Raw genomic sequence first — 13,154 nt, forward strand, 5'->3', positions numbered from 1 at the left:
AAAGCCTTCACTGAGCTTGATGCGGTAGAACTGGAGCCGTCTGGAAACGGCCGAGCGTGCAGCCCCCCCCCCCCCCCCTCCCTGCGCTGCGCTCAACCATGGCCTTAAAAGGGTGTGGGTCCAGTGCCCCCCCAACAGGGTGAAGAACGTGCACCTCCCTCGAAGGTGACGCGCGAGCGGGTGGGAGACGGTCCCCTCCCCCCCCCCCCCCCCACACGCCCTCAAAAGCGTAGCGGCTCAACCTCTGTATCAGAGGGTAGTTCCACGCCACGCCCTCGAGGCGGCGCCCCCTCAGGGGCGACTGGCGTTTTAACCCGCTCCGGCACGAGCGCAGGGCAGGGTGTGTGTGTGGACTCTGGAGCGCCACCGTGTGGCGCCTCTGAGGGGTTGCCCCTCGCTCCCAGAGTCCCAGTGTCTATGCTGCTGCTACCGGTTTGGCTCCACCGTTCAAGTCATCGTGAGGAGGAGGATAGGGGAAGTGTGTACGTGTGTGTGGGGGGGGGGGGTTGTTTGACTTAGCAAGCGAGAGAGATGATGTGTGATGATGGGCTTGTGTTTGCCACAAGCTTATGCCTTGGTTTTTATTGTAGTGCAAAATAAAGGCATGGCTTAGGGAGTTTTTTTTTTTTTTTTTTTTTCTGGCATGGCATTTTTATAAGGTATCAGAATCAGGGGAAACTGCAAGCGCGTTCACTTATAGAAGAGAGCGCATTTTTATCATTGTTAGGCAACAACTTGAGGATCGATATCAATTCAAACGGTGGCTTTGTAGAGAGCAGACAGGCTTTAGAAGCGCCGTCATCCACCAAGTAGACGCGTGACAGCTTCTCCCCCGCCGTCACGTTCCTTGTCAGTTGAACGGTCGTTTCTTGGGAATGTGTGCTGGGATAGTGGAGTCACAGGTCAACTCGAGCAGACTTTGGGGGCCAGTCCTCCATGTACCTGTATCCCCTGCCAACCCCTTCATTCAGTTTAACGGTCTTCAGTTTTTGTCACTTTCCATTAGGGTACTTACAACCTTTTCAGTATTCAACAGTATTAATGTGGATTAAGGATTTCAAACTTGAAGAAACCAATTCAGTCCAACCATGGGTTTTACACAATGCAACAACAACAAAAAACACACAACATAAGTCTAAAACGAAGAGCTGAAGGAATTGTATCTCTCCACAGGTCTGGAAGAAAAAACTAAATCTTAAATAAAAGACCAAATGTGACACTTTGGAAGTGTGAGTCTGTTTTTTTTCTTCTTCTGTTCAATCAAGGCATTGTCTAAATCGGTGATCTGTATGTTCTAGATGTTTCCCTGCTGCAAATGAAGGGTCGTTATCACACTTCTGCAGAGCTTGATAATGACCATTTCATTTGAATCAGGTGTGTGGGAGCAGGGAAACCTCTCAAACATACAGGACAGTGAGCCCTAAGGACCAGAATTGAAGACTTTGATTTGTTTCCGGGTAAGTCTTTCTATCTATTTCTAATGGTCATATACTGAAGCATTGCATTACGCACAGTTAATCAATGCACTGTCAAAGCTAAGGCCCCAATACCACATATTCATCAACTCACAAGCACCTGTTCATGTGGCTTGCCAACAGTTCAAAGAGACCGAAGGCGACGAGCTTCGTATGATTCTCGCAGATAATTCAGTTCAAGAAGCTGCAGTAGGCAACCACGCCGGCCCCAGTTGCCGTGGAAGTGTTTGAAAGGACACTTCAAATGCTTTCAGTGCGGGCTAATTAACTTTATCGCGCAGAAGAGGCAGCAGTTTGCAGATAATGTCAAGAGCAAATTAAGCGCTCACGTTGGGCTCGGCAAATTCTTTGTGTTGCATGTACTTCGATGTGACAGTCATGCTTTCCAAAATGCATTATATATTCATCTTATATAATTCGACAGGTTTATATCATGTTCACATTTATTGCAAACCAGTGTTGTTCTTAAACTGTCTCCGTTGGCATTCTAAACCCACAGAGTTCGGAAGCACGCAAATCGTTGGCCGAGCCAGGTACAATTAAGGCTGGCTTCTCTTGATGCTTAGATTTGAATGGATCGAGCGCAGCTGGCCTAAATGCTTTCATGCAGTATTCATCGAGACCATATGTATTATCGTCTCTTCAAATGAGCCTAGCTGCTGTGGACTTTTTGCACTCCCTCAATCTCACTTCTGATTTGCCCGCCCTCCCCTTCTCATCCTCTGAAGTCTTTGCAGCTGAAACATGGCTGACATCCTCTTTGATGTGATCTAATGCCCTTCGCCTCCACTTTTATCTCCAGCGTCCCTGTCTGGATCTGACGAGGAAATCGGTTGTTCAAATCACAATTGATTTGTATAGGCCTACGTCTAAGAAACCACCCCGTTTAAGCTTCTTACTTACATGCTGCTTCGTCTCCTTCATGTTTGGCCTCGGGACCTGCGTCTCGGGCTGGGCCGGAGATGGCAGTGCTACGACTGAAAACTGCGGCCGGCGAAGTCAGTTGAATTTGCATGAGATGTATATCCGATAGATAAAAGGTTGCATAGTGGCCGTTTTGTGTGTAAACCATAGGATGACAAATGTAATTAGTAAACACACCAATGAAATTTATTTTTGTAATGATTTTACATTCCACAGTTGAACATTTCCAGGGTTTCTTTTTTTAAATTCCTTTTTTATTCGTTTTTCAAGTTTACTCAACAGACACAGTACTGATGTTAAACGTTGATAAATCCTTTAGATTTTAACGTCCGTTCAGAATGAAAGTTGCAGTATCAGTTTTTTTGCTATTATACACCATTCTGAAGCTTGAGCACACATTCCCATTAACTTCACATGTTAGTCAAGCACACACTTTTAGGAATTTATTAATACATTTCAGACTGCATACATTTATACTGGGATTCAGGGGAAATGATTTCAGAAGGGGTTTATAGCACCCAATAGTCAATAACTACTTTCAGTCAGCAACTATACAACTAGCTTCTTTGTTGATGCAGTGTAAAGACCTTGCAGAGTTCTAATAAATAGAACTTTCTTCAGGTGCGGTGTCATCAAGGTGTGCTTTTGTGACATTGTACCACACAATAGTGTCCCATTGTGTGTCAGCGCATGCTTCACTACCGCGTCTGCACCAAAAACCTAGACGGAATGACGCAAAAACAAGGAAGCAGGAATTGCGTGTGTACGAGCAGTGGATAACCTTTTTGTATGAAAGCCTTGTTGTGTAATCCTCATAGATGGAAATAAATATGTGCCGTAAGAATGTCAAGGAACATCATCTTACATAAGGCTGGATGTGCTCCATTCAGAGGGGGGGGGGTTTCTTCTCCCGTCCCCCCTCCTCCAGGTCCCCTCCATAGTATTCCCACTATCACAATTATCCACTATAAGGGATAAGGCGGGTCTTATCTTCCACTGTTGCTTCAAGCTTTTTTTTTTCTTTTTAGAGGCACAGCTCTTGAAGTGTGTCTAGTGGTTTTAATGTAATTTCATGCCCAATTGCATTATCAGCTTGTGTCCCAAGGAATATTTCTTATTACGGAGAGAAATATCCCAGTGTGCAAAGCACACATTGAGTTCCAATTTGCAGATGTTGTTATTAATCTATCCCTGTGGCTCTTTCAACCTGTATACTTACATACTGAGTAAATAGACATACTGCTCAATCAGCATATAGACTTCAACTCGAAGATCCAGGGATATCAGAAGGACTTGGATTGTCGCGCCGAGTTTGGTATGCGGCGCTCTTTTACAGGTTAACAGTCACACATCTGAGTTTGGTCGATTTGTGTTTGTGTCATGTTTAAATTACGCCCGAAATGAGGTTTTGCTGCTTCTGTTGACGCGAAGATTAAATTTTTTATGCCAATGTCTTTTTTATGTCTGCTCTGTCAAACGCATCACCATAAGCAAGGTCAAGTGACCCTTCGTAGAGGTCAGGGTCCTGTGTAGCGTCATAAAGGGGAGGATGACAAATGACAACATACATCACCGTCCGTTTGGCCAGGGTTCTCTGTGTCCTGCCAAGGCCAAAAATAAATAAAATACCTAAATATGGTGCTGGCTGAGAAGCAGTGGGCATGTGTATGAAATATGAGCAGGTAAAGCTGGTGGCTGAACATGACCTGGAAAGCACAGAAGAGCTTTCCCCCCAATCCTAGCAAAATGGTGCTTGCTGTTTTACGGTACTACAGAATGACTTGTGCTTGCCTTATAAAAAAAAAAAAAAAAAAAGAACATGTTTCAACCTACTCCATTTGAGGGACATGATGAAACGCGAGCTGTACGCTACCCTCAAACCACGAGCTTCCACACTTGTCCTTGATTCACTCGCAGAGGGGCCCTGCAGGAAACCTGCTGTCTCCCGGAAACACACGGAGCGAGAAGAGCCGGGTGTTTGGAGGAGCAGTCGGGGCCACTCTTTAGACGCACACAGATTTCCCCAGGAAGAGAGTCGGCGTGTTCCCATCAGATGTAATAAATCACTTACAGACGCGCTTAAGGCAGCCGCAGCATGGCGTCGAGACAACTCGCTAGCCTGTCTTTTTGAGCCCCCTCCATGGGGAAAAAAAACAGTCCCTCCCAAAAAAGATGTCGAGACCAAAGCAGGGTGTGTTGTTTAAACAGGATACTGCATCTTTCTATTTTCTTTTTTTTTTTTTTTCAGATCAAAGACTCCGCCTTCATATGTCACCTAAAGGCAGAGCTTGACTTTATTGTCATAGTATAATAATTTCTACAACAGATTTATTTTTTTCTTCTACAGAGACCGCAAAACACCCACACACACTTCTATGACTACAATGTAATAAAAACAAACAGACGTCCCACTCTCTCCATACACACTCAATCAACAGCTCACTCACTAAGGATGGAAGGGTTTCCATCCAGTAAAAAGGAATAGACACAAATGAGAGAAAGAGGAATGCATGTATAAAATGTTAAATGATACTGGAACGTTTGAAAGGATTTTAGAGGATGCCCTATATAACGAGAATGAAAATGCTCCGACATTGGAATTTGTCCTGGCTGTCGTTTCTCTGGAATATTCTGTACAATAATGTACAAGAATGAGGATATCCTGGGATGTGCTCAGCAGTAGCCTACCAATCAGGGGAAACCACTCAAGCATACACGATTAGTCAACCTAGCCATAACTGCTGCATTTTGTTCATTAGGCAAGTCAATATGATTAAGTCCTCGTTCGCTTCCTCCCTCTTCGTTTTTCGAGTTCCCGAAAATCCCACAGGAGGCTCCACCAAAGAGGTCATGTTGTCCAGGAGAGATTCCCCCTCCTTTGGAGAAATAAATGTGCCATTCATAACACTTCCACCGCAGTCAGTCTAGGCTACTCTTGCATGTCTAGTTTCAGCGAGCTCGTTCAGCATCAGTTTTCATTGGCGTCAGGCATTATACTCCATTGTCTGACATCAGCTACCCGCTGCTATGTGTCTAAACACTAAGGACAGGCTTGTGAAGTTCAGATGGCCCATCGTTTCCATTTCTGACCACCACAGCTGTGACACAGTCCGAGATGTAGTAATGCGTTGCTCGCTCCACCCCCTCCCATTTTCCGGGACATTCTCCCACAATGTTTCTCTAACGTTCCTTGAAAGAAGGCATTGTCGTGGAACATCCATCTGGGCATCCCCGCTCCACCACAACAGACAAACACAACTTCAGATCGTTGATTATATTTCTCAGTCTTATAATTATTTTTTTTTTACTGTAATTTTAGATACCAGATTCAAGACACCCATTATATTACACACACGCACGATTAAAAAAAAGAAAGAAAGAAAAAAACATGTCCGCAGCCAGGAAAAGACCGGAGATGATTTCGAAATGAACGCGTGGGATTAGTTTGCACGTTTGTTGACGTTTCGCTTCGTCGGTCTTCGTCGCCTCTTCTCGGCTGTCCTGTCAGGCGGTCCACGGTGGCGGACAGCCCGGTCCTCTAGCACACCGTGCCGTTCTCCTGGCGGGACTTGGGGCAGGTGGAGCGGGGGAGGGGCTGCACGGAGGGCGCCAGCGTGCAGAAGAAGCCGGCGATGAGCGTGAGGCCCAGCCCGCCCCAGGCGCAGAACATGGACCAGCCGTAGCCGTGGCCGATGTCGTCAGGGAGGCCGTACAGGTAGCGCGGGTAGCGGGAGAGCTCGAAGTTGATGCCGGCCACACAGGTGCAGAGGGATATGATGCAGAAGGTTCCTGGGGTGAGACGGCGGAGAGAAGGAGAGAAGAAAAAAGACAAAAAACGAGAGACGTGAGGTCTACGCACATACATAACCCCGAATCCAATTCCTGTTTGAAACAATGACGGTTATATCTTCTAATGTAGTGCGATATTTCAAAGACCCCCTGCCTCTGAGAAGTAATGGGGCCGTTTTGAGCTGTTCCCTCAAGAGAATCGGAATATTCATTCAGTCCTAATAGAGTACATTTTCATTCACTTTAGACTTGACAATTGCATCGTTCCCTTCTGTTTGAAGTCGTGGATGAGGCTTTCATTTTGGCTTCATTTCAGAGCCCCCGCGTGTGACCCTCTGGGCTGTTTAGCCGGGATTGGGCCACTGTAATCTAACCTGGCCTATCCCCCACTTTTTGGGGTATTACTTAGGAGCCTGATTGGCTTTTTAATTGCCTGCTCATTATGCGACGGAAGGGCATTGCATTAATCCGGAGCCCATCTTAATTGAGTCTCCGCTAGCCTTTTGCTGAACGGGAGCTTGGGTCTGCATATCATATCAATGTAGGATGAGTGACTTTCCAACTGCCTGTGTGCTCTGGGGGAAATGAGTGGGAATGTACGTGTGTGTACGCATGTATGCGTGTGCATGTGCAAACGTGAGCATGTATGTCTGTGCATCAATGTGTGTGTGTGTTCCTGTGTATATATAAGGAAGGCAGATTCTGCATCCGGCTCTCATGCATTAATCAAAATCCGCTGGCAGCACTAATGAGAGCTCCCAGCGTGCCTCGACTACAGCCCCTCAGCCCTCCCAACAAGCTGGAGAGAAACAGCCAGCAGATACGTGTCTGGAAAAGGGACAAATGTATGCGGGCCACGACGTCAATGTGACTCCAATCAGCAAACTCACAAGTACCTCGAAACACACACTCGACATGTTAAGTCACACTGCTTTCTCGGCGGCTTCATCCAAAAGCTATCTGTGAGACCCATGAAAGGAGTCAAGGAAGGTAAAAAAATAAAAAAATAAAAAAAAATAAAAACCCGCTGTTGAATATGTTCCTTGTCATGAGCGAGGAAGGTTCTGGTGTTCAGGGTTCACTCACCTCCCATGAGGAAGAGCAGGCCAGCTACGTACTGCATGAGGCCGCGGTCCCAGCAGCAGCCCAGCACGCCGACGATCCAGCCGAACAGGATGATGGCCACCGCCATGCCCATGAAGCCTGCCGTCATCCGCCGCAAGTCTGCACGCGCATAGACATGGGGGGAGGGGGGGGGGGGGGAAAGGTTGGTATGGTAGTCAACTGTACACAGGTAAACACAGTAGCAATATCATCAACCCACACACGGCTCAATCGGGTACACACACAGTACTGCCTAGCGCTGTCCCCGCACTGGGGACCGTCAGTGCCCAAGCCTGGCAGGAAAAGGACAGCCTCAGCTGTGAGACGTGGCTCTGAAGACAGGACGTGTCACCTTGGGGGGGGGGGAATGACAGTGACAACGGAGGGGGGGGGGGGGGGGCGAGGGCCCTGTGGCACCGCTTCTACAGCGTGGTTCAACACGGACGGCTCTGAGCCCAGTCCCCCCCCCCTCCCCCATGTTGATTTCAATGTCACGGCTGAGCTGCCTGGTTGGAGGGAGTGAGGGGGGACAGGGCGGCCTCCGCGGGGCCGCTGGAGTCGCCCCGTGGCGGGGGGGGCGTCAGAGAGCACTCCCACCCTCTGCTGGGTCCGAGGCTTCTACCGCAGACCTGCGGGGGCGACTCAGCCCGCGCGTACTCCCCCGCGCTCTCACCCCCGCGCTCTCTCTCGGAGCTACGCATCCCAAAACGTGGTTTTCGGTGCCGCTTTGCATAAAATCACACAACGGTAGCCGGATTTCTACGGGACGCGAAATCCTTTAAAAAAATTACATAAAAAATATGCACCGTGTACCACAGCAACACGGGCATCAGGGCGAGCGGTGGTGGTGCAAGCCAAGTGGTTTCCTGACACATCGCGCTGCCGCTGTCCGTATTCCTCTGCGGGAGGGGGAGCTCAAGTGGAACAGCCTGTCAGGCAGCCTGTCAGTCAGCCGGTACAACCAGCCTACCCTCTGACCCCCCCCCCCACCAGCATATTAGGGGAACGCTGCTATCTCTCTACTCGGGCCCCTGGACTGACGGCTCTTCACGTTTAGACATCGTATCTGAGCCGCAGAACAGGGTTACATGATGTCTCACTTTATTGTCCGAATGAAGGCTCAACATGTAGAACTGCTTTCTGGTCAGAACTGTATGGAGCTAAACAGAAATTATATCTTATAAAAGGTTTTCCAGATTTTATATTGACATTTAGTTTTATTCTGTTGTTGCAAATAGTTCCGACACCCCTTTGGTCATGAATGTACTCTAAAGGTTTTGAGACACAAATACATGGTTTAGTTTCCCCAACATGCATACAACTCTTTTCATATCTGTATACAAAGTACAGCTTAAGGAGAACGGATCAGTATTGTCCCTGTATCTGTCTCTATGACCTCTGTTTGTGTGTGTATTTAGGGACACATCACATTCTCTCGTGTCTAGCCTGTGTGCCTGCTAAAGCCTGCAAGCCCGGCAGGTACAGGTGAGTGTGTGTGTGTCTGTGTGTGTTAGTTTAGTGGCGGAAGAAGACTAATGTGATGGGAGAGGACTATGGAACCTTCACGGCCCAGCAGCACTGCCTCCTGGGTAATCTGGTCCGTGATCCCACTGGGGTAATAAATAAACGTCACCACTCTGTGGCTGGCGCACTGCACCTGCCCAGCTCGCAACACACAGAGAGAGGTATGTGCGGGTCACTGTGCTTTAAACAAAGAAGAGCGGTGGGGGGGGTGTTGACAAAAAAAAAACGATACAGGTATAGGTCACCCACATGAAAATCAAAGTAAGAAAAAGAACTCGACGGGGAAGAGAGAGTCCACCCTTTTCCACAATAATTACAAGTCTTAGCGGGAGAGCAGGGAAAACCCAAACAAATATCTGATATACTTTACATATGATCTATAGCAGCACGCTGCCATTACAGCACCCCAACATCCTAGCTGGCAAGCTCTGAATGAGACGTTTGCACCAAACCGATTTCAGAAAATGATGATATCTGGGAGCGTCATTGCGTCACCACTGTTTCGCAAACGCCCTCGTGCTCGACCAGCGAGGTCAGATCCCGATTCTCATATCAGGTTTTTCCAGTTCCGTTGTAGATGGAAGTCGAGAGCCCCAGTGTCTGTATTTGCTGTGGAGGGAAACGGCTTGGGAGAGGAGATAGAGGGGGGGGGAAGGGGAGGGAGACGGGTGAGGGGGGGGGGGGGGGAATAGAAGAGCGAGAAGCTGACAAAGGTAGTCGTCAGCGCTTCTCCGACACAGAGACTGAGCATCATTTAACTGACAAGGAGAAGAAAAGGAAGACCGCCTTGTCAGTCAGGCACTCGGAGCCTCGCTGAAAGAATCACTTCAACGTTTCACTCGAATCAATTTTTCATCCAAACTAGATTTTTGTTTTTGTCACAGTGAAGCGTTATTTTGTCATAATCTATTTTTTTTGGAGGGGGGGGGGGTTGAATTGAGAAGATCACTAATAATGACCATTGGATATGCAAGTGCATTACGATTATTGACCCAGGCTTTTAATCCTCTTTGTAAAAACACCGCCTAAACAAAACCAAGTCAATATTGGTCCTCTGCCATTATGGAATTTTATTGAACTGATAATACTTCAGATAGACCTACTGTGCTGAGTATCCTACTGTGGAGGCACAGCCGGAAAAGTCACACAGAGTACTGTAAGCCTATATAAGTAAGAAAATACCTGACTCGCGGGCTGCACCATCTCTTTAAGTCAATGGATGATTGAACTGAGTGTCAGTTCTCATTTGGATGTTCCAGACTAGCTTTGGCTAAGACTTGACGCCCAGCTTGACGTCTGCCTTTCCTGCTGTCTGTCGACGGATTTTATTCCAAGATGTCGTCAACGTCAGTGGGAGCCATCAGAGCTGAGCTTCCTGAGTGTGGCTCTCATTAGTAGCTGTCAGTTAGCCTCCTGAGCATACATGTACAATTAAAAATGGCAAATGCCTCACCAGCGGCTGATGGGCACCATAATCAATTATAGTAAACATGTGGATTTGAGTGTGTGTGTGTGTCTTACGTAGTAGCTTTCTTCCTTTCCCTCAACAACACTTCTTGGTTTACGGTATTCTTTTGCAACCGAACGTTCAGAAGATATCCCTTTAGCTTAGCGACGCCTCTGGTATTCCACTTGAGCCCTCTGATCTAGGGGTTGACAGTGCACTCACACTTCTTTCCACCATATGCTTTCACCAGGGTATGTATAGGGGAGTCAGGTGGCTGAGCGGTTAGGTAGTCGGACTCGTAATCTGAAGGTTACCGGTTCGATTCCCGGCTGTGCAAAATGACGTTGTGTCCTTGGGCAAGGCACTTCACCCTACTTGCCTCGGGGGGAATGTCCCTGTACTTACTGTAAGTCGCTCTGGATAAGAGCGTCTGATAAATGACTGAATGTAAAAATGTAAACCCTAAGAAAATGAAGGAGGGAGATATTGCGCAAATGCAAAACCTCCACAGAATGCCTCGCTGGATCAAACAAGACGGCCGAGACAGTCGAAACAAAGGTCGCCAACTGACTAAGAGTGGCCTGTTGAGAGACGTATAAACTCGTTTATGCAAATGATGTCTCAGTTCATCTGGTGCCTTTTTGGCAGACACCATTAAGACTTAGACGGGGGTTGTGTATATTATCCTACCGTCCAAAATAAGTTGTGGGAAAAGCCCTGGACGGCTTTTGGAAATCTAGGTATCTGCAATCGATGGCCGCAATTCCATTACTCACTGAAATTGATTCCTCTCTCTGAGACCCAGACACGCGATGCGTTTCCAAGATGGCAGCTCCCTTAGGCCTCTGGCTGACCGCAAGGTTGCCGTCAGTGACTCTGCTGAAGGAATCCTCTGTGGGAATACAGACTGCTACTCACAATGCAACATCCAAATATAATTAACCCGCATGAACTGGGAATCGTTCTGGGGATTTTCCTTAACTGGCCCAAGCTTCCAAACAAACATCTCCACTTATTGACAGCTTTCTAAAACCCTCTTGAGATGGTTCAGTCATATTGGAGCACTGCATGGTGGACGATATGGCCGAATCTTGTCGAAATGGTGCAATTTCGCAAAGTTTTCCACATCAACATACTGAGCTGTGCTCTGCTCGTTTCTCTCACATTTGGCGCACCCACCCACACACACACGCACCCGCATGCAAATCAGCGAGGGTTGTACATGTCTGCGATTAACAGCGATATTCACCAGTGTCAAAAGAAGCTTGGATGTATCTGGGCAAAGCAGAAGGCCAATAACTGTGTACATGGGTACATTCTGTCTGTCCTGTTAGTTGGAGGATAACTGCACCTGCTCCACTATCATTAGCATACACACCTTCAGAGCAGCCCGTGATTCCAACTAGGCTAAACCAGAGACAGAGGCTAATTACAGGCTTTCTGTCTCTCTCTCACACACACACACGCACACATGCACTCACACCATCACACACACAGATACACTCCTGATGAAGGCATGTACACAGACGCAGAGATCCTGACAGACACACCTGCCACACATTTACACCTAATTGCCGTCAGCATTCCACACAGTGTTTGCCTGAGTGAGAAGTCTGTTGCGAGATTCCAACCCAGTATTGCATATCACGTCAAGATGTAGACAAACAATCTGTCAGGAAGAACTCACCTAGCATTCATGCAAATGTGGGACAACAAAAGCATATGTCAAACATTCCTTGTCACAATATCTACCAAAATCTGACACTGTTTGTTCAAAGATAAGAGCATATACACCCCGAATTTCGGGATATAATTATTGAGTGTATTCATGCTTTACCTTTCAGGACAGGAGAGGAGGCAATAGCATAACCAAATGCAACAAGGTGCAAAAGGAACTGAAATGCATCATCTTGCATTTGGAAATGAAAAATGATGACATTTGAGCGATTAGTGGACTTCCGATCACTACGGAAAAGATAAAAACACGTAGACTGGCATAACGTTGTTTTTCCCTGACGCTGTGAGTGACTGTGGCTAATAGGCAACTTCATTTGTTTAGAGTATCAGCGCGTAACAGCCTGCTTTTCGTTTGTGTCTCTCTGTGGGTTACTGGGTTGCTGTTGTTGAGCCCTGTGCTTCCACTTTCCCTTTTAATTATATTTGTCTGCTCCAGAACAAATGTGCCAATGAAAAGCCCCTTTAGAAAAGGGAAATAGCTTTTGGTGGTGGAAGAAATAAAGAAAGAAAAAAGGAGGGGGGGGAGAGGAAGTGTGCCCGCTATCCGCCTCCAGAGGAATAGTGGCACAGGGGAGGGAGGGGGAATTTGTTGACCTCACGGCGCAGGTGAAAAGGCTTTTCTCTCTGTGCCATCTTCCCAGAGGACGCCCCCCCCCCCCTCGCGCCGGGGCCCTGTCAGGAAGGCCGGCGAGTCACGGAGCCAGCGCTGCGTCCAGGCGCTCTGTGGGTTGCTGGCGTCATCTTGACTCATGGTGGCTAAGCGCCCGTGGTTGGAGGGAACGGGGGAGAGCTGTATGTTGGAGGAGGGAAAGGGGGTGGGTGGGGGGAGAAGGAGGCGGGAGAGGCCGGGCAGAAAAGACTTTGCTTTCTGGAGGAAAACCGGAGGATCGCTGACTCTTTGCTGCCCTTAGCTCGCTCTTCGGCTCCTCGTTTAGGAGGCCGGCTGCGGCTCACTGGGGGGGTAATAGAGCCTAATTTCATTACCCGATGTCAAACGCCACTGGGGAGAAAACAATGGAGAGTCAAAATCAAATTACAAGAGATAGCGGGAGGGATAGGCGGGAGGGAGAGAGGGCTGGATCAGGTGGGGTGGGGGAAAAAAAAGCCAGGACCAATCCTTGTCCGTCCCTCTATAAACATGTGCGCGATTGGCT

The 13,154-nt window shown here is 47.8% G+C and overlaps 1 protein-coding gene across 1 annotated transcript in view; it reads right to left on the reverse strand.

Annotated features, from left to right (window-relative positions):
* Positions 1 to 4,046: 4,046 nt before the first annotated feature.
* tmem178bb (transmembrane protein 178Bb) overlaps positions 4,047 to 13,154 on the reverse strand; it is a 55,152-nt gene continuing 46,044 nt past the window's right edge. The window contains exons 3-4 of the mRNA XM_067254551.1: positions 7,275 to 7,412; positions 4,047 to 6,188 (exon numbers count right to left, since the gene is read on the reverse strand). Coding sequence (XP_067110652.1) covers positions 5,938 to 6,188; positions 7,275 to 7,412 — 389 coding nt within the window. The 3' untranslated portion in view covers positions 4,047 to 5,937. The remainder of the gene's footprint in view (positions 6,189 to 7,274; positions 7,413 to 13,154) is intronic.

This window comes from Osmerus mordax, chromosome 17, assembly GCF_038355195.1.
Source record: "Osmerus mordax isolate fOsmMor3 chromosome 17, fOsmMor3.pri, whole genome shotgun sequence".
Classification (NCBI taxonomy): domain Eukaryota; kingdom Metazoa; phylum Chordata; class Actinopteri; order Osmeriformes; family Osmeridae; genus Osmerus; species Osmerus mordax.